Source organism: Hyla sarda, chromosome 5 (assembly GCF_029499605.1).
Source record: "Hyla sarda isolate aHylSar1 chromosome 5, aHylSar1.hap1, whole genome shotgun sequence".
NCBI lineage: Eukaryota > Metazoa > Chordata > Amphibia > Anura > Hylidae > Hyla > Hyla sarda.
Window position 1 is genome coordinate 10844706 of NC_079193.1, and position 23084 is coordinate 10867789.

A 23084-nucleotide genomic window follows, 5' to 3' on the forward strand; every position below is an offset into this window, starting at 1 on the left:
GTTTTGCAACATCTGGAGGTCCACAGGTTGAAGACCACTGCCCTAGAGTAAGGCTGAGATATCTCAGCTTTGAGGATGATGTTGAGTATTAGAGATGAGCGAATTTACAGTAAATTCGATTCGTCACGAACTTCTCGGCTCGGCAGTTGATGACTTTTCCTGCATAAATTAGTTCAGCTTTCAGGTGCTCCGGTGGGCTGGAAAAGGTGGATACATTCCTAGGAAAGAGTCTCCTAGGACTGTATCCACCTTTTCCAGCCCCCCGGAGCACCTGAAAGCTGAACTAATTTATGCAGGAAAAGTCATCAACTGCCGAGCCGAGAAGTTCGCGACGAATCAAATTTACTGTAAATTCGCTCATCTCTATTGAGTATGTATGGGGGTTGTCAGACAATAACCCTGATTTACTAGATGAGTAGAATGTAGCCTTTTTTGGGGAGACACGCCCCTTTCCCCAGATGGCCACACCCCCTTTTTAATGTTTTCTGAGTGTTTGGAGAGTAAGTGCAATTTTTATTTATTTACCGTATTTTAATGTTTTTTTTCTTGTCGGAAATTCTGGCACACGACACAAAAAACCCTACAAAATCTACCTGAAAAAAACCCTTAGTAAATGAGGCCCAATGTGTCCATAGCAACCTGTTCAGAGGAAAAAGTGGCCCAGTTGCCCATAGCAACCAATCAGATTGCTTCTTTCATTTTTAACAAGGCCTCTGCAAAATGAAAGAAGAGATCTGATTGGTTGCTATGGGCAACTTTTCCTTTGCACAGGTTTTGATAAATCTCCCCCAATTTAATTAAAAGGCCTATTACTCAAAACTGAGGAGGTGGGGGGGGGGGGGAATGTTGATTTAACCAGCATAACCCCCAATATAGATGCCATTACAGCCCCACCTGAGGTTTTTCCTCAGTTTTCCTCAACTCCATAACGGTAGATCTTCCCGTTTTTGCATTACTAATCAGATTTGCTGTTTCGGTGGTGACTTATTAAAAAATGTAGTATAAAGGATGAGATTTACTGAGACTCTTGACTTATGCAGGGGGTGTATAATTCCGTGACTATCCCCGTATTGTACACCGTCTTCCATTTGTTATCGGACACTTTCCTACCATAGGATAATCACGTTTATTTCACAGCAGGATGTAAAGCAAGATTCTGAAGTGCAGTGTGTTATGCTGACACCTAGTGGACGGTATAGAAACTGCAGAACATCCAATACATTTTCTTTATTTTATTTATTTATTTATTTTTTTTGTCTGGATTGCCAAAACAGAAAGCGAAAATTGTTTCAAGAAAACCCGTGTCCATGTTACGCAATCCCCATTTTAGTCTGGTCACAGATAAAACCGAGGGGCGAGGATGGAAGCCATTAGTCACCTAGACGCGCAGACCTCCCATCCTTATCTACGGGATGATAAGGAGACACAATGGCGTTTAGTCATCGCCCCTCCTGTCCCCTCTGCGGTCGGGAGGGGTGGAGGAAGTATGTGACCCCCACTGTATCCTAAACCGCAGGTCAGATCTGCATAATATCTGGAGCAATTTGATTAAAGGGGTACTCCCCTGGAAAACTTTTTTTTTTTTATTTATTTATTTTTTTATGAACTAGTGCCAGAAAATTAAACAGATTTGCAAATTACTTCTATTAAAAAAATCTTAATCCTTTCAGTACTTTTTAAGGGCTGTATACTACAGAGGAAATGCTTTTTCTTTTTTTATTTCTCTTCTATCCCGACCACAGTGCTCTCTGCTGACCTCTGCTGTCCATTTTAGGAACTGACCAGAGCAGCATATGTTTGCTATGGGGATTTTCTACTGGTCTGGACAGTTCCTAAAATGGACAGCAGAGGTCAGCAGAGAGCACTGTGGTCGTGATAGAAGAGAAATCAAAAAAGAAAAAGCATTTCCTCTGTAGTATACAGCCTCTAAAAAGTACTGGAAGGATTAAGATTTTTTTTTTAATAGAAGTAATTTACAAATCTGTTTAACTTTTTACCAGTTAATTTAACTTTGCACCAGTTAATTTGATTTTTTTTTCTCCACGGGAGTACCCCTTTAATACTCCAGTCACACCCAAAGCTGCATCCACTATTCTGTTAGTTGGTATCTGGAATCTCCATCATACACATTATGTAGCAACTATTGCAGTGTTACCCAACCAGTGCGCCTCCAGCTGTTGCAAAACTACAACTCCCAGCATGCCCGGAGTAAAGTATAGGACAGTGCAATGTAAAGTATAGGACAAGTGTTCTACAACCTGCGGACCTCCAGATGTTGCAAAACTACAACACCCAGCATGCCCGGACAGCCGTTGGCTGTCCGGGCATGCTGGGAGTTGTAGTTTTGCAACAGCTGGAGGCGCACTGGTTGGGAACCACTGATCTGTTGTTATCATGTGTTCTCCCGCCAGCAGAATTGTGAATGCAGCTCTGGATGTAACAAGGTATTTCACATATATATATATATATATATATATATATTTATATTTATATTTATATAAATATATATATATTTATATAAATATATATAAATATATATATATATATATTTATATAAATATATATAAATATATTTATTTTTATATATATATATATATATATATATATAAATAAATATATATATATGAAATACCTTGTTACATCCAGAGCTGCATTCACAATATAATATTTTTTTTTTCTGGTCTAAAATTTACGGTAAAAGAGTAGATACTCATTTCCTTCTGGCCTCATGTTAGGGAGGGTCTGTCCTGGGCCGCGCGCTGGATAAACACTGCCGGCTTCTCTATCACAATCACTTTCCTTCCCCGCTGCTGAGAGAGGGAAATGGAGACTGATAAGAAGGGAGGGACCCGCATGGCATCATCCTGCACAACCTCCCCCCCCCCCCCCAACCACCTGCAGCTGCCCCCTAACGCACAACAATAAGGCAGATGTAGCAGAGCCGAAATTGCTATTTATCTCAGACTGCATAGTAGTGCGCCAATCCGGCAGTCCTATGTAACGCCGCTGATGTCTGTATGACGACGCATTGATCTTTTCCCCTCTCCGCTCCTCAGGCCGCCTGTGACACGTTCTGCGTCGGCGATGACACCAACTTGGACGTCCACGACTTCTTCAAAGCCAAAGGCAGCTGGCAGAGGTCCATGTACCGCATGTCCATCCAGGCCTCCTCTGCGGATCTCATCTCCGGTATTTTACTCTACATCCTACTCCAGTCACCTCCAGAGCTGCATTCACAGTTCACGGCTCACATCCTGCCCTGACAGCTCAGTGTCCTCTTCTGATATGTCATCTCTACCCCAGGTTCTGGCTCTGATCCATTATTACAAAAAAAAGATATCTGCCCCAGCTCTGAAACCACCAGAAATCCATTTGTTTCGGAGGTCATAGTCCTGTACTTCGGGATGAGCAGTTGCTCAGTACTACAATTCCCAGAATGCTTTACTTTCTCTTTTGCTCTCCATTACAGTCTTTCCACCCTGCCTACACTCCTCCCACAGGACTCCTGACAGTTTTCTGCCCAAAGCTGTTGCAGAAAACCTCTCCTTTTACAGCAGACTATTACAATATGAGAAGTGAAGCTGTCTGCTCTGCACCAACGAGCTGCGATGCGCACCTGCCCAATCGGACCCACCGGTCCTGCCCCGGCTTCACAGAAGTGATCCAAAGAGAAAAGATGTGGGAATGTACTTAAAACTTGCTTTATTTGCTTGACAGGAGTCACAGTACAGGTAAGGAACATCTGACGCGTTTCGCACTCATACGTGCTTAATCATAGACTCTGCGAGTCTACGATTAAGCACGTGTGAGTGCAAAACGCGTCAGACGTTCTTTACCTGTACTGTGATTCCTGCCAAGCAAATAAAGCAAGTTTTAAGTACATTTCCATCGCTGGACATGTTTTCTTTTTGGATTACAATATGAGGTTGCAGTATTCCTCGTCTGCTCCTCTGCATGTGGCATGACTGTAACCACACCCCAATCTCTCTAAATGTCCTAATAAAGATATATATAATATGTATAAGACAGGAAGGTGGTGATGTAAGGTGGAGGGGTTGGTCAACGGTGGTGACTAGAGATGAGCGAACTTACAGTAAATTCGATTCGTCAAGAACTTCTCAGCTCGGCAGTTGATGACTTATCCTGCGTAAATTTGTTCAGCCTTCAGGTGCTCCCGTGGGCTGGAAAAGGTGGATACATTCCTAGGAAAGAGTCTCATAGGACTGTATCCACCTTTTCCAGCCCACGGGAGCACCTGAAAGCTGAACTAATTTATGCAGGAAAAGTCATCAACTGCCGAGCCGAGAAGTTCGTGACGAATCGAATTTACTGTAAGTTCGCTCATCTCTAGTGGTGACCTCATTAAGGGGGAGGAATTAGAGCTAAACGACAAGCCTAGTCGACTGACATAGCAGAGAATAATGCATTATCTTGGAAGAGAGGGAGGAGCCGCTGAGACAACACCACACTGACAATAAGAGGACTACACAACTTCCTGTCATGAAAGAGGGACGAACCAGGGAGCTTTTGAGACAACACTACATTGTCAGAGGAGAGGGAGATGCTGGGGAGCTGCTAAGACAACAACACACTGATAATAAGAGGACTACACAACTTTCTGTCAGAAGTGAGGGAGGAGCTGGGGAGCTGATGAGACAATACCACACTTACAATGAAAGGACTACACAACTTTCTGTCAGAATTGAGGGAGGAGCCGGAGAGCTGATGAGACAATCCCACACTGACAATGAGGGGACTACACTGCATGTCAGGAGAAAGTGAGGAGCTGCTTATAAAACTCTACATTGACAATGAGAGGACTACACAACTTCCTGCTAGGGAGTTAGTTATATATCTTAGGGTGAATATTTTATTTAGATCTTACACTAGGGTGTTTAAAGGGGTATTCCAGGAAAAAAAAACTTTATATATAAATCTCAGCTGGCTCCAGAAAGTTAAACAGATTTGTAAATTACTTCTTTTAAAAAAATCTTAATCCTTCCACTAATTATCAGCTGCTGAAGTTGAGTTGTTGATTTCTGTTTGGTAACAGTGCTCTCTGCTGACATCTCTGCTTGTCTCGGGAACTGCACAGAGTAGAAGAGGTTTGCTATGGGGATTTGCTTCTACTCTGGACAGTTCCCGAGACAGGTGTCATCAGAGAGCACTTAGACAGAAAAGAAGAACTCAGCTTTAGCAGCTCATAAGTACTGAAAGGATTAAGATTTTGTTATAGAAGTAATTTACACATCTGTAAATAAGAAGTAAATTGGGGCTCAAGGTCTTGAACAAACGGCCATAGGATATAGATTAATATAAAAATAACTATTTATTATATATATATAAATAAAACTAGTGGAGATAGGTGTCCCACAGGGCACTAGTTATATATATATATAAAACTAGTGCCCTGTGGGACACCTATCTCCACTAGTTTTATATATATATATATATATATATATATATATATATATATATATATATATATATATTAATAAATAGTTATTTTTATACTAACCTATATCCTATGGCCATTTTTTCAAGACCTTGAGCCCCAATTTACTTCTTATTTACATTTGAATTATTTCCATCACCTTGGGTATAGGTGATATAATTGGGTAGCCCAGGTCGTATGGTTATTTGATTGACAAGAGTCTCTCCAAACCCACATTGTAATTTACACATCTGTTTAACTTTCTGGAGCCAGTTGAGATATATATATACAGCGGTCCCTCAACATACAATGGTAATCCGGTCCAAATGGACCATCGTTTGTTGAAACCATCGTATGTTGAGGGATCCGTGCAATGTAAAGTATAGGACAGTGGTCTACAACCTGCGGACCTCCAGATGTTGCAAAACTACAACACCCAGCATGCCCGGACAGCGGTTGGCTGTCCGGGCATGCTGGGTGTTGTAGTTTTGCAACATCTGGAGGTCCGCAGGTTGAAGACCACTGGTAGAGGAAGTTGTACTCACCGCCGCTCCGGACCGTCACCGCTGCCCTGGATGTCGCCGTCCATCGCTGTTGCCGCGTCCCCGGGGTGTCCCCGACACTCCGGCAAGGCCTCTGCTTCCCCGGCATCCTCGCTCTCCGTGGCCGCCATCACGTCGCTACGCACGCCGCTCCTATTGGATGATGGGACGCCGTGCGCGGCGACGTGATGACGATGATGGAGAGCACCGACAATGCAGAGGATCCCGAAGAGGACGCGCCGGAGCCCCGAGGACAGGTAAGTGATCGTCAGGGGAGCACACGGGGCACCGTAAACGGCTATCCGGTGGCAGCTGAAGCAGTCTGCGCTGCAGGCTAGCCGCTTATGCGATGGCCCCGACATACAAAAGCATCATATGGTGATGCTGCCTCTGAGAGTGATCGTATGTTGAAATGATCGTATGTCGGGGCCATCGTAGGTCGGGGGGGGGGGTCACTGTATATATATATGGTATATCGGGGCCATCGTAGGTCGGGGGGTCACTGTATATATATATCAAGTTTTTTCCTGGATAACCCCTTTAATGCTGTAGAGACCCTAATTTAAGCTCCACCCCCAGATCTCACTCAGGGTCCAGGGGGGGGGGCACATACATGTATTTGACCTGAGATAATTTTTTTTGTATCTATAAACAAAAAAATAAATAAAATAAATAAAGCATTTTGCATTTCATGTGATTATTTTGTGGTTCTCCCCTCAGGTCTTTCTCAGGTTCACAGGCGGAAGGTCTACGAGGCGACATTAATTTCTAAGGAGAATTTACAGAATGAGAAGTCCAGGTGAGGTGATGTGTGTGGAGGAGGATTGGCTCAGACCTTGTGTATCTAAATGTATCTAAGTCAGCTCCAGAGCTCTTCTCCCTAAGAACAAAGCTATGATTAATAGAACTGCACCGTCTATTGGATTCTGATGTAGTCTCCTATCGGGCTTAAAGGGGTACTCCACTGGCCAGCGTTCGGAACTGAATGTTCCGAATGCTGTTTTCGTGCTGCGGGGGTCGGCCACGCCCCTCGTGACGTTTGCGGCCACGCCCCCTCAATGTAAGTCTATGGGAGGGGGCGTCACGCCCCCTCCCATAGACTTACATTGAGGGGTGTGGCCGCAAACGTCACGAGGGGCGTGGCCTCAAACATCACAAGGGGCGTGGCCGACCCCCGCAGGATGAAAACGGCATTCGGAACATTCAGTTCCGAACGCTGGCCAGTGGAGTACCCCTTTAAGCCTGATTTGAGACTACATCAGACTCCAATAGACGGTGCAGTTCTATTAATCATAGCTTTGTTCTTCGGGAGAAGAGCTCTGGAGCTGACTTAGATACGTTTAGATACACAAGGTCTGAGCCAATCCTCCTCCACACACAGTGGAGTACTGTGGAGTACCCCTTTAAGCGTGCTCTGTCTATCCACCACACTGATTTTCACTGCCGCTCCATTTGTTCATATTGGCTCCTGTATGGAGGCACCGGCCCACCATAATCTCTCATTGAGGTTCTCCTTGTATATTGATATTTGTATGTCTGCCGTCTCTTCCCTAACCGCAGCCGCTCCACCATCTTGCTCAAGATGAACACCAATGGCCAGAATGAGCTGACGTACGCTCCTGGAGACCACCTCGGTGTCTTCCCCTGTAACCGGGAGGAACTGGTGCAGGCTCTGCTGGAACGCGTGGAAGACCCTCCTCCGGCCAACGACTCAGTGCAGGTGGAGATTATGGACAAGGACTCAAACCTACGTACGTATAAGCCGCCCCCAGCCGGGTGTCCTCCCCGCAGTCACTGTTCTTAGTTTATTTCTCTTCCTTCCAGGGCTGGGGACTGGTCGTAAGGCTACCTGGGTCCCTGACACTAGAATCCCCCCCTGTACACTACGACAGGCCCTGACAAACTACCTGGACATCACTACACCCCCCACACCCCAACTCCTCCAGCTGCTCAGTGCCTTAGCAGAAGATCCAGAGGAACGACAAAGACTGGAGACCCTCAGCCAGGTACGACTAGGACTGTGGGACAAATAGTCTTTATAGGGAGATGATAGGAATAGTAAGAGTGGGAGGAGCTAAGGTTAGCACAGCCCATGAGGAGCAGAGGGTTCACCTTACATTTGCCTCTCCTTCTCTCTTAATGTAATAGCAGCCTCTATACTAGATACACCCCTGAATTTACTTTTTGGCCCCTCTGTGTCTCCAGTGGCGGGACCCCCGCGATCAGACATCTTATCCCCATCTTTTGGATAGGGGGATAAGATGTATAGGGGTGGAGTACCCCTTTTAATGTGAGGTGAAGAAAGTTCTTGGTGTATGGCCCTCATAGGACTCACAATCTAAACTCGGAAGTATCAGTATGTTTTTGGAGCATTAAAGGGGTGCTCCGGTGGAAAACTTTTTTTTTTTTTAAATCCACTGGTGCCAGAAAGTTAAACACATTTGTAAATTACTTCTATCAAAAAATCTTAATCCTTCCAGTACTTATTAGCTGCTGAATACTACAGAGGAAATTATTTTCTTTTTGGAACACAGAGCTCTCTGCTGACATCACGAGCACAGTGCTTTCTGCTGACACCTCTGTCCATTTTAGGAGCATATGTTTGCTATGGGGATTTTCTCCTACTCTGGACAGTTCTTAAAATGGACAGAGATGTCAGCAGAGAGCACTGTGGTCATGATGTCAGCAGAGAGCTCTGTGTTCCGAAAAGAAAAGAATTTCCTCTGTAGTATTCAGCAGCTAATAAGAACAGAAAGGATTAAGATTTTTTAATAGAAGTAATTTACAAATGTGTTTAACTTACTGGCACCAGTTGATAAAAAAAAAAAAAAAAAAAAAAAAAAAAAAGGTTTCCACCGGAGTACCCCTTTAATGTGAGGTGAAGAAAGTTCTGGGTGTATGGCCCTCATAGGGGTCACAATCTAAACTCTGAAGTATCAGTATGTTTTTGGAGCATTAAAGGGAACACAGGATCTCAGGGCTGCATTGCCAATCACTGAAATATAATATCACAATATAATTCCCCCCCTTCCCCCCCGCAGGATGCCAGACAGTACGAGGAGTGGAAGTGGCACCGGTGTCCGACCCTGGTGGAGGTGCTGGAGGAGTTCCCATCCATCAGTGTCCCCAGCTCGGTTCTCCTCACACAGCTGCCCCTCCTCCAGCCGCGATACTACTCAATCAGCTCCTCCCTGGACGCCCACCCTGACCAGATCCACCTGACCGTGGCGGTTGTTATGTATCACACACAGGGTGAGTAGAACGGTCAGAGACCATGGAGGAAACAGAAAAGACCTTCATGGATGTAAAACATTTTCTAGTATTCAATAACTAATGTGTGAACTTCTTTATGGCTTTAAAAGATGGATAAATATAATATACCGCAAACACCCCCATATTATCTTCTATAGAAAACAAAGGTCCTCTGCATTATGGTGTTTGCTCAACATGGCTGGACCATCTGACTCCTGGAGCGCATATCCCTTGTTTTGTCAGAGGGTAAGATCTTATATTACCTTATTATACTACTAAACTACTATAATACTGCTCCTATGTACAAGAATATAACTACTATAATACTACCTCCTATATACAAGAATATAACTACTATAATACTGCTCCTATATACAAGAATATAACTACTATAATACTGCTCCTATATACAAGAATATAACTACTATAATACTGCTCCTATATACAAGAATATAACTACTATAATACTGCTCCTATATACAAGAATATAACTACTATAATACTGCCTCCTATATACAAGAATATAACTACTATAATACTGCTCCTATATACAAGAATATAACTACTATAATACTGCTCCTATAGACAGGAATATAACTACTATAATACTGCTCCTATATACAAGAATATAACTACTATAACACTGCTCCTATATACAAGAATATAATTACTATAATACTGCTCCTATATACAAGAATATAATTACTATAATACTGCTCCTATATACAAGAATATAACTACTATAATACTGCTCCTATATACAAGAATATAACTACTATAATACTGCTCCTATATACAAGAATATAACTACTATAATACTGTTCGTATATACAAGAATATAACTACTATAATACTGCTTCTATTTACAAGAATATAACTACTATAATACTGCTCTTATATACAAGAATATAACTACTATAATACTGCTCCTATATACAAGAATATAACTACTATAATACTGCCTCCTATATACAAGAATATAACTACTATAATACTGCCTCCTATATACAAGAATATAACTACTATAATACTGCCTCCTATATACAAGAATATAACTACTATAATACTGCTCCTATATACAAGAATATAACTACTATAATACTGCTCCTATATACAAGAATATAACTGCTATAATGCTGCCCCTATATACAAGAATATAACTACTATAATACTGCCTCTATATACAAGAATATAACTACTATAATACTACTCCTATATACAAGAATATTACTACTATAATACCGCCCCTATATACAAGAATATAACTACTATAATACTGCTCCTATATACAAGAATATAACTACTATAATACTGCTCCTATATACAAGAATATAACTACTATAATACTGCCCCTATATACAAGAATATAACTACTATAATACTGCTCCTATATACAAGAATATAACTACTATAATACTGCTCCTATATACAAGAATATAACTACTATAATACTGCTCCTATATACAAGAATATAACTACTATAATACTGCCCCTATATACAAGAATATAACTACTATAATACTGCTCCTATATACAAGAATATAACTACTATAATACTGCTCCTATATACAAGAATATAACTACTATAATACTGCTCCTATATACAAGAATATAACTACTATAATACTGCTCCTATAGACAGGAATATAACTACTATAATACTGCTCCTATATACAAGAATATAACTACTATAACACTGCTCCTATATACAAGAATATATCTACTATAATACTGCTCCTATATACAAGAATATATCTACTATAATACTGCTCCTATATACAAGAATATAACTACTATAATACTGCTCCTATATACAAGAATATAACTACTATAATACTGCTCCTATATACAAGAATATAACTACTATAATACTGCTCCTATATACAAGAATATAACTACTATAATACTGCTCCTATAGACAGGAATATAACTACTATAATACTGCTCCTATATCTACTATAATACTGTCTCCTATATACAAGAATATAACTACTATAATACTGCTCCTATATACAAGAATATAACTACTATAATACTACTCCTATATATAAGAATATAACTACTATAATACTGCTCCTATATACAAGACTATAACTACGATAATACTGCTCCTATATACAAGAATATAACTACTATAATACTGCTCCTATATACAAGAATATAACTATTATAATACTGCCCCTATATACAAGAATATAACTACTATAATACTGCTCCTATATACAAGAATATAATTACTATAATACTGCTCCTATATACAAGAATATAACTACTATAATACTGCTCCTATATACAAGAATATAACTACTATAATACTGTTCGTATATACAAGAATATAACTACTATAATACTGCTTCTATTTACAAGAATATAACTACTATAATACTGCTCTTATATACAAGAATATAACTACTATAATACTGCTCCTATATACAAGAATATAACTACTATAATACTGCCTCCTATATACAAGAATATAACTACTATAATACTGCCTCCTATATACAAGAATATAACTACTAGAATACTGCTCCTATATACAAGAATATAACTACTATAATACTGCTCCTATATACAAGAATATAACTACTATAATGCTGCCCCTATATACAAGAATATAACTACTATAATACTGCCTCTATATACAAGAATATAACTACTATAATACTACTCCTATATACAAGAATATTACTACTATAATACCGCCCCTATATACAAGAATATAACTACTATAATACTGCTCCTATATACAAGAATATAACTACTATAATACTGCTCCTATATACAAGAATATAACTACTATAATACTGCTCCTATATACAAGAATATAACTACTATAATACTGCTCCTATATACAAGAATATAACTACTATAATACTGCTCCTATATACAAGAATATAACTACTATAATACTGCTCCTATATACAAGAATATATCTACTATAATACTGCTCCTATATACAAGAATATAACTACTATAATACTGCTCCTATATACAAGAATATATCTACTATAATACTGCTCCTATATACAAGAATATAACTACTATAATACTGCTCCTATATACAAGAATATAACTACTATAATACTGCTCCTATATACAAGAATATAACTACTATAATACTGCTCCTATATACAAGAATATAACTACTATAATACTGCTCCTATATACAAGAATATAACTACTATAATACTGCTCCTATATACAAGAATATAACTACTATAATACTGCTCCTATATACAAGAATATAACTACTATAATACTGCTCCTATATACAAGAATATAACTACTATAATACTTCTCCTATATACAAGAATATAACTACTATAATACTGCTCCTATATACAAGAATATAACTACTATAATACTGCTCCTATATACAAGAATATCATGTTTTTATGTCCCCTTTCAGGGCTCCGACTTTCCAGCTCCCATCTGACGTTACGGCTCCGTGTATCCTGGTGGGGCCGGGGACGGGTATTGCACCTTTCAGGGGCTTCTGGCAGCAGAGACTTTATGACATTGAGAATAAAGGTAAGTCGTCTTGTCTCTGTGTACAGCAGAGTGAGGGGGTCTGGTGGTCAGACTATGACTCTGCAGGATGGGGGTCACGTCTGTAGGTTTATTTATGGGGGGGCTCTGACCCATGTAGACAGCTCAGGGTGTGACGCAGGGGCCCATTACCCTTCACTCTCCGCCTGGTTCTCTTGTATCTTGTAGGTTTGGTTCCTGGAGAAATGACTTTGGTTTTCGGATCCCGATGTGCAGAACTGGACCACATATACAAAGAGGAGACGTACGACGCCCAGAAGAGGGGCGCCCTCAGACAGATCTACACGGCCTTCTCACGACAACCGGGCTGCCCCAAGGTAAGTGGTGATCCCGCACAGGAAAGAGTTAACCGCTGATTGTGGGAAAGAGAAGCCATTACTTGGGTTACTTGTAGCTCCACAGAGCACAAGCGCCATCTAGTGTTTATCTGGTAGATTACATATTCCTTCTACAACCAGTGAATTGTCACATACAGGCCCAAACTCCACTGAAAATGGACACAGAAACTCCACAATTTCTTACTGTAGTATGGTTCAAGCTGCCAGACCTCACTTTTTCGCTACTTTTTTAAAAAGCCTGCGAGTCCTGCTCCCCCCTTCTTCCCATACATAAAGCCTGCGAGTCCTGCTCCCCCCTTCTTCCCATACATAAAGCCTGCGAGTCCTGCTCCCCCCTTCTTCCCATACATAAAGCCTGCGAGTCCTGCTCCCCCCTTCTTCCCATACATAAAGCCTGCGAGTCCTGCTCCCCCCTCCTTCCCATACATAAAGCCTGCGAGTCCTGCTCCCCCCTCCTTCCCATACATAAAGCCTGCGAGTCCTGCTCCCCCCTTCTTCCCATACATAAAGCCTGTGAGTCCTGCTCCCCCCTTCTTCCCATACATAAAGCCTGCGAGTCCTGCTCCCCCCTTCTTCCCATACATAAAGCCTGCGAGTCCTGCTCCCCCCTTCTTCCCATACATAAAGCCTGCGAGTCCTTCTCCCCCCTCCTTCCCATACATAAAGCCTGCGAGTCCTGCTCCCCCCTTCTTCCCATACATAAAGCCTGCGAGTCCTTCTCCCCCCTCCTTCCCATACATAAAGCCTGTGAGTCCTGCTCCCCCCTTCTTCCCATACATAAAGCCTGCGAGTCCTGCTTCCACTATAGAGAGAACCTGTGAGCCCTGCCCCCCCCCCCCCCACTCATACATGAAGCCTTTGAGTCCTGCCTCCTCCCCACTCACACGTGTGGTATAAGGGTGTGATGCAAAGGGCAGATTGAATTGTATTCGTGATGCCAGGGCGTGGTTTATCCTCAATACCACCCGAAGGTATATCACTGGATCTTGGGCAGGGCACCGGGCAATAATGACTCCGACACCAAGTTATGGACAACGGTAGTGTGGTGTCCCAGTACCGCATCCTATACAGTAACTGTTTATAGGTCCCCATAGCAGGAGTCCCTAGGACGTCAGGGTCCTTTTGTATAGTCAACCCCTAGTCACCTCTCACCCCTGTAGTCATTGCTCTAATCATATGTTCTTTATTTGTGGAAGTCTAACTGTATAAAATGTATATAAATAGTTAATTACCTGTGAGAAGCGTAGCAGGACCTGCGGGTCACGTGATCAGGTAAACTCTATGGTATTTCTGCTTGAGGACCTTTGGAGGTCCTTGTGACGTAATGCACTCATTTCCTTTGTGACAGTGAGTGACAGATGGCTGGACCAATCAAAACGGCCCCGCCCCTGCCCATATAAGGGCGCGGCGGCCATTAATCTCTCTCTTGGTTCCTGGCTGTTGACGAGAAAGGATCTGCGCTGCTGTCATCAGTGAGTCTAGGCCCGAGCCTTGCGGCGACGGCGGTTTTATTCCAAATTGTGAGTGTATCAATCCCTAAACACTCTGCAAGACCACCGGACCTTATCTATCCCCTAAATCCGGACGGATCTTCGCAATATACCCTGAATTCCGAGACTATTGTCTAAAGTCAAGGTCCGCAACATCTGTCAGTCATTGAAGTATATAGAGACTGTTTAATTAAGACTGTTACTACTCTATGGATGTACCGCAAGCCGTTAAGTAAAGTTTATGCAAGTTCAAATTCAACTACCTTGTGGACCTTCAGTCTTTATTCTTATGCACCTATCGTTACTGGGAAGGGCGGTGATAGGCCAGAGAATCATCTCAGCATACTAGCCCTCAGCCTGGCGTCACGAACTATAGGGTTAACATTAACCCCTGATATACCAAAGCAAATCCCTGACTGTACTACCCCTACCCCTGAGGCCTACCACAGTAGCTTTACTGAGTGACAGATGGTAAAGTCTATACAGTTCAGCCAGGGCCCAAGGAGGTGACCAGTGACTTCAGAGACCTTAAGGGCTTGCTGGGACTTGTAGTAGATGGGGTCAATTTAATGCAGACCACGTTGACTTGACAAATGATGACTGTGACTGACTTGACTGATGACTGACAATACTGAGACTGTGGTTACTTGTAGGTTTGTAGCTTGAGGCTCCTATGACTCTGGACACTCACTTAGGCTGGACTGGACCTCAGAACCAAGAGTAAGAAAAGAGAGTGAGCTAGCTCCTCCCAGGGCTTTTATAGAGGAGGCTAGCAGGGGTCCTATTGGTCACCCTTAAGTCACCTGGTCACTGATACCTCCTGGGTAACAATCACATGACGAATCACATGTAAAACTGACTTAAAGGGGCACTCCAGTGGAAAACACTTTTTTTTTTTTTTATCAACTGGTGCCAGATTTGTAAATTACTTCTATTAAAAAATATTTGTCCTTCCAGTACTTATTAGCAACTGTATGCTACCGAGGAAATTCTTTTCTTTTTGAATTTCCTTTTTGTCTTGTCCACAGTGCTCTCTGCTGACACCTGTGTCCGGAGCAGGAGAAGATCCATATAGCAAACCTATGCAACTCCGGACAGATCCTGACAAGGACAGAGGTGTCAGCAGAGAGCACTGTGGACAAGACAAAAAAGAAATTAAAAAAGAAAAGAATTTCCTCTGTAGCATACAGCTGCTAAAAAGTACAGGAAGGGTAAAGATTTTTTCATAGAAGTCATTTACAAATCTGTTTAACTTTCTGGCACCAGTTGATTTAAAAAAAAAAAAAAATGTTTTTTTCCACCTGAGTACCCCTTTAAAGTGACAACACCTTATTTATACGTTATGCAGCATAATACATAAGCATATTTACATGGGAACAGATGCAAGGGGTCCAGGGGACACTGTAGGGAGGCTGCCTGACAGGGCAGCAAGGGTACTGGGTAACACCTCCCATACTGGGCCACCACATATAAAGCCTGTGAGTCCTGCTCCCCCCCCCATACATAAAGCTTTTGAGTCCTGTCCCCCCCTCATACCATAAAGCCTGCGAGTCCTGCTCCCCCCATAGAAACATAGAATGTGTCGGCAGATAAGAACCATTTGGCCCATCTAGTCTGCCCAATAATCTGAATCCTATCAATAGTCCCTGGCCCTATCTTATATGAAGGATAGCCTTATACCTATCTCTATCTTATATGAAGGATAGCCTTATGCCTATCTCTATCTTACATGAAGGATAGCCTTATACCTATCTCTATCTTATATGAAGGATAGCCTTATACCTATCTCTATCTTATATGAAGGATAGCCTTATACCTATCTCTATCTTATATGAAGGATAGCCTTATGCCTATCCCTATCTTATATGAAGGATAGCATTATGCCTATCTCTATCTTATATGAAGGATAGCCTTATACCTATCTCAATCTTATATGAAGGATAGCCTTATACCTATCCCTATCTTATATGAAGGATAGCCTTATGCCTATCTCTATCTTACATGAAGGATAGCCTTATACCTATCTCTATCTTATATGAAGGATAGCCTTATACCTATCCCTATTCTCTGAACTCTCTAGAGTATCTATATCCTTCTGGAGATGCGGCCTCCAGTACTGCGCACAATACTCCAAGTGAGGTCTCACCAGTGTTCTGTACAGCGGCATGAACACTTCTTTCTACTGCTTATACCTCTCTCTATACATCCATGAGCACTTCTCTCTACTGCTTATACCTCTCCCTATACATCCATGAGCACTTCTCTCTTTCTACTGCTTATACCTCTCCCTATACATCCATGAGCACTTCTCTCTTTCTACTGCTTATACCTCTCCCTATACATCCATGAGCACTTCTCTCTTTCTACTGCTTATACCTCTCCCTATACATCCATGAGCACTTCTCTCTTTCTACTGCTTATACCTCTCCCTATACATCCAAGCATTCTGCTAGCATTTCCTGCTGCCCTATTATATTGTCTTCCTACCTTTAAGTCTTCTGAAATAATTTCTCCTAAATCCCTTTCCTCAGATACTGAGGTCAGGACTGTGTCACATATTCTATATTCTGCCTGAGGGTTTTTACGCCCCAGGTGCATTATCTTGCACTTATCCACATTAAATTTCAGTTGCCAGAGTTCTGACCATTCTTCAATTTTGCCTAAATCCTTTTCCATTTTGCGGATCCCTCCAGAAACATCAATCCTGTTACATATCTTTGTGTCATCAGCAAAAAGACCAAAACCATCGAGACCTTCTGTAATATCACTAATGAAGATATTAAACAATATTGGTCCCAGTACAGATCCCTGAGGTCCCCACTGGTGACAAGACCTCGCTCTGAATATTCTCCATTGACTACAACCCTCTGTTGTCTGTCACTCAGCCACTGCCTAATCCACTCAACAATGTTGGAGTCCAAGCTCAATGGCTGTAGTTTATTAAGTCTTCTATGTGGGACAGTGTCAAAAGCCTTACTAAAATCTAGATATGCGATGTCTACTGCCCCTCCGCTATCTATTATTTTAGTCACCCAGTCAAAAAAATCAATAAGATTTGTTTGACATGATCTCCCTGAAGTAAACCCATGTTGTTTTTCATCTTGCAATCCATGGGATTTTAGATGTTCCACAATCCTATCCTTTAGTAGGGTTTCCATTAATTTCCCCACTATTGATGTCAGACTTACTGGACTATAGTTGCTTGATTCATCCTTACTACCTTTCTTGTGAATGGGCACAACATTTGCTAATTTCCAATCTTCCGGGACGGCTCCTGTTAACATTGATTGGTTAAATAAATCTGATAACGGTTTTTCTCGCTCACCACTAAACTCTTTTAATAATTTTGGGTGTATCCCATCAGGCCCCTGTGATTTATTTGTCTTCACTTTATAAAGCAAACATAGAACCTCTTCCTCTGTAAAGACACATGCATCAAACGATTCCTTAGTCTTCCTCTCTAATGGTCCTTTTCCTTCTTTCTCTTCTGTAAAAACTGAATAGAAGTCATCATTAAGGCAGTCGGCTAGCCCCTTATTCTCTTCTACATACCTTCCTTCCTTTGTTTTTAATTTAGTTATTCCTTGTTTTGATTTCCTTTTTTCATTTATATATCTGAAGAATGTCTTATCCCCTTTTTTCAGAGACTGAGCTAGTTTTTCTTCTGCCTGTGCTTTAGAAGTTCTTATAACTTGCTTGGCCTCTTTCTGCCTAGTCTTGTAGATTTCCCGATCTTCATTGCTCTGGGTTGTTTTATAATTACTAAATGCTAGTTTTTTGTTTTCTATGATTTTGGCCACTTCTGCTGAGTACCACAGTGGTCTCTTCCTTTTTCTGCATTTACTGTCAAGTCTAATGCAATTTTCTGTTGCCTTCAATAAAGCGTCTTTTAAGTAGTCCCATTTCTCCTGAACTCCATGTAATTTGTTCCAGTCTGATAGGGACTCATTTATGACTAATCTCATTTTTGAAAAGTCTGTTTTTCTAAAATCTAAAACTTTTGTTTTTGTGTGGTTTAACTCCTTCACTGTTCTTATATTAAACCACACTGATTGGTGATCACTAGATCCCAAGCTTTCGCCAACAATAACATCATATACCAAATCCCCATTTGTGAATACCAAATCCAAAATGGCCTCTTTCTGCGTTGGCTCCTCAACCACTTGTTGTAGAGATAATCCCAGTAGGGAATTTAGAATATCTGTACTCCTGGCAGAACTTTCTATTTTGGTTTTCCAGTTTATATCAGGAAGATTGAAGTCTCCCATAATGATAACTTCTCCTTTCATTGTCATTTTAGATATTTCTTCAACTAGTAGATCATCTACTTCTTTAACTTGGCCTGGTGGTCTGTATATTACACCTACACGAGTAACTGCATGATTACCAAACTGCAACGTAACCCTCTGTGGTTGCCTCACTAACTTGTATTAGGCTAGATTTTATGCTATCTTTCACATATAGAGCCATTCCTCCTCCTTGCTTGCCTTCTCTGTCTCTTCTGTATAAAGAGTACCCTGGTATGGATATGTCCCAGTCATTCCTTTCATTAAACCATGTCTCAGTAACAGCCACTAAATCTACATTCTCAGATGCCATTATTGACCCAAGTTCATTGATTTTAATACCTAGACTGCCGGCATTTGTAGACAGGACTCTGAGCTTGTCATTTCTTAACTTCTGGGCTACTAACATGTTCTGGCATTGTTTCGGGGGGCAATTGGACTCTTGGATTTTCACTCTTTTGCCCCCCCCCCCCCCTAGTTTAAATACTCCTTAGCAAATTCTTGGAATTTTTCACTAAGTACATTTGTTCCTTTGAGAGAAAGATGCAAACCATCTTTTTTGTACAGTTCCTTTCTATTCCAAGTAGAGCTATCATGAGACACAAAGCCAAAATCCTTGCTCTTGACACCATTTACTAAGCCATAAGTTGAACTCTTTAATGTGCCTCTGCCTATCATGCTGAACGTTATGCACAGGCAGAACTTCAGAAAATGAAACAGTGGATGCAAAATCCTGTACAGCATTACCAAGTGTGATAAAAGATTCCTTCACCTCTGAAACTTCATTGCAAGCCAAGTCATTTGTCCCTAGATGGACAAGAACATCAACTTCCCCTTCCTGCTTTGCTTGCTTAACAATATTAAGAATACGTCTTCTATCTCTTCTAGCAGTAGCTCCCGGGAGACATCTCACAAAACCATTTTCCTTAAGCTCCACACTTCTTATGATTGAATCACCCAGCAACAGCTGCTTCCTTTTATATTTTACTTTATCTTTTTTGTCCTTGGCTTTAGTCTTGTATACATTAGACATAAGGGTCGATGGTTCCACACCTTCTGGGCTTGAGCCCATATCCATGTTGCCCTTACATTCTGAAAGTGCTGCAAATGAATTACGGAGAACCACAGACTGTGGGATATGCCTTCTATCCACAACTCTAAGTCTTCCCGAACCAACAGTAACCCATCTGCCATTTCTAGGGGTCCTCTGTGGCAGTGGAGTTGCAGCAGCCCAGTCTGAGTTTGTTTAACGGATATATAAAGCCTGTGAGTTCTGCCCCCCTCATACCATAAAGCCTGTGAGTCCTGCTCCGCCCACTCATACATAAAGCCTGTGAGTCCTGCCCCCCCATACATAAAGCCTGTGAGTCTTGCCCCCCCTCATCCATAAAGCCTGAGTCCTGCTCCCCCCTCATACATAAAGCCTGTGAGTCTTGCCCCCCCATACATAAAGCCTGTGAGTCCTGCTCCCCCCCCTCAAAACATAAAGTCTGAGTCCTGCTCCTCCCCCATACATAAAGCCTGTGAGTCCAGCAAAGGCTCCTATATACGTAAACTTGTGTGAACATGGCGCCGTCTTCTCTTTCAGACCTATGTCCAGGACATCCTGCGCACTCAGCTGGCGTGTCACGTGTACGATGTGCTGCGGGAGCAGAACGGACACATGTACATATGTGGGGATGTCACCATGGCCACCGACGTCCTGCAGACGGTTCAGCTCATATTGGTGTCTCAGGGCGACATGAGCATCGTGGAAGCTGGAGACTACATTGGGGAGCTGAGGGTACGAGCGATAAAAGAGAACTCCACTTATGCATAGAGCGGCCATTATGGATAGAGCTCCACACAGCGGCCATTATGGATAGAGCTCCACACAGCGGCCATTATGGATAGAGCTCCACACAGCGGCCATTATGGATAGAGCTCCACACAGCGGCCATTATGGATAGAGCTCCACACAGCGGCCATTATGTATAGAGCTCCACATAGCGGCCATTATGTATAGAGCTCCACACAGCGGCCATTATGTATAGAGCTCCACACAGCGGCCATTAACTGTGATAATAGTTCAGCTATACAGTCAGTCACATCCAGAGCTGTATTCACTGAGTCAAGTGTATTTCTGGATAGAACGGTTGGGCTTCGGCACTGACCCCACTAGCTATTTGTATATTTCTATATTGCTGAGCACTGATGAGATCCACACCGCTATGTATTTCTGTGGTGTTCGTTCTATGACACATACTATATCCACTGTAGAAGACGGCACTCACCGTACGATAGTAGAGGCTTTAATACCGCAGTTGGTGCTTGGGAGGCAGAGACAGTGAGGACAGGGGGTATACACGGGAAAGACTGTTTTATGCAACATGCTCGCTTCCTCAAGCCGGGATAGTGTATGTATGATGTGATTGATTGAGATCACATTGATGGTGGATGTATCATTATTGGTGAGATCAGATTGGTGGTGCATATATTGTGAATGATGGCAACAAATTGGTGGTGCATGCATTGTGATTGGTGAGATCAGATTAGAGGTGGATGTGTCATGGGATTGGTGAGATCAGATTGGGGTGCATGTGATAGGTGGGATCAGATTGGGGGTTGATGTGATTGGTGGGATCAGATTAAAGAATCATACCTTATTGGATGTATCATATGGTTGGTGAGAGTGAAGATGTTCACTGAGATCAGATTGGTCAGACCAGATTGGATGTGACTGTATGGGAGGAATAACCTCATTAATCAGGGACTTTTTTGCCTCCTCAGGACCAGAACAGATACCACGAGGACATTTTTGGCATCACACTGAGGACTCAGGAGGTGACGTCTCGTGTGCGCGTTCAGTCCATGTCCCTGCAGGAGAAGCGAGAGGTGTGATGGACGCACACGGGACGTGTTCACACTTAGAGGGGAGCGGACACTGCAGACCCTTATTACATGAAAAGATCCTATAAGGGGGGTAAACAGCGATACCCAAAAAGCCTGTCACAACACTGGGTCAGACTCTGCGGCAGCCAATCAAATCAGTGATAACTTGCACTAAATCCCTAAGAGTTGATATCTGATTGGCTGTGGCCATTTACAGTGGATTTCATGTTTTCTTTTTTTGTCCCTTTGGGCCCTAACATGTGAAGATTGACAGTCAGCCTGACTTTGTTGCCCTCAAAAAACCAATCAGAGCTCAACTTACATTTCTGCCCATAGCAACCAGAACTCAGCTTTGATTTCTGTCCTTAGCAACCAGAGCTCAGCATTCATGTATGCCCCCCCCCCCCCCGCAACCAATCAGAGCTCTGCTTTCATTTCTGCCCATAGCAACCTGAGCTCAGCTTTCATTTCAGCCCATAGTAAAAAGCAAAACAAAGCTTTTATTTCAGCCCATAGCAACCACAGCTCAGCCTTCATTTCTGCCCATAGCAACCAGAGCTCATCTTTATTTGTGTCCATAGCAACCAATTAAGGATCAGCTTTTATTTCTGCGTATAGCATTCAAAGCTTTGCTTTCATTTTGTCCATAGCAACCATTCAGAGCTCTGCTTTCATTTCAGCCCATAGCAACCTGAGCTCAGCTTTCATTTCAGCCCATAGTAAATAAGCAAAACACAACTTTTATTTCTGCCCATAGTAACCAATAAGAGCTTACTATTGATTTCTGCCCATAGCAACCAATCTGAGTCTAGCTTTCATTTCTGCCCATAGCAACCAGAGTTCACCTTTATTTCTGCCCATAGCAACCAATTAGGGATCAGCTTTCATTTCTGCTCATAGCATCCAGACTTTTTCTTTTATTTTTGCCCATAGCAACCAGAGCTTTGCTTTCATTTCAGCCCATAGCAACTAAGCAGAACACAGATTTTATTTTTGCCCATAGCAACTAGAGCTCAGCTGTTCATCTCTTCCCATAGCAACCAGAGCTCAGCTTTAATTTTTTAGAACTGCTCTTTAAAAATGAAAGCTGAGCTCTGATTGGTTGCTATGGGCAACAAAGAATTTTTACTGTTGGTTAACTTTACTTTTAAATGAAGTTTGGTTGGGCATGCTGGGGGTCCGCAGTCTGGAGACCCCTAACCTAAAGTCACAATGAAAAAAGTCGTCAGTCACGCAATTTCCCCCTTACACTGATCATGATGTCCCTCACGCATGTGGCTCTTAGATATGAGGGTTACAGCTTGACCTATAGCAGTGTT

The 23084-nt window shown here is 42.0% G+C and overlaps 1 protein-coding gene across 1 annotated transcript; it reads left to right on the forward strand.

Annotated features, from left to right (window-relative positions):
* Positions 1–3056: 3056 nt before the first annotated feature.
* NOS3 (nitric oxide synthase 3) lies at positions 3057–23039 on the forward strand (the record flags this gene model as incomplete). The annotated part of the gene is given in 10 exon segments (XM_056518842.1): positions 3057–3189; positions 6697–6775; positions 7537–7727; positions 7801–7982; positions 9018–9228; positions 9387–9474; positions 12641–12762; positions 12949–13097; positions 20483–20677; positions 21664–23039. Coding segments are annotated over 10 exon segments (1461 nt in total), but the record flags the coding sequence as incomplete, so codon positions are not given.
* Positions 23040–23084: the final 45 nt, after the last annotated feature.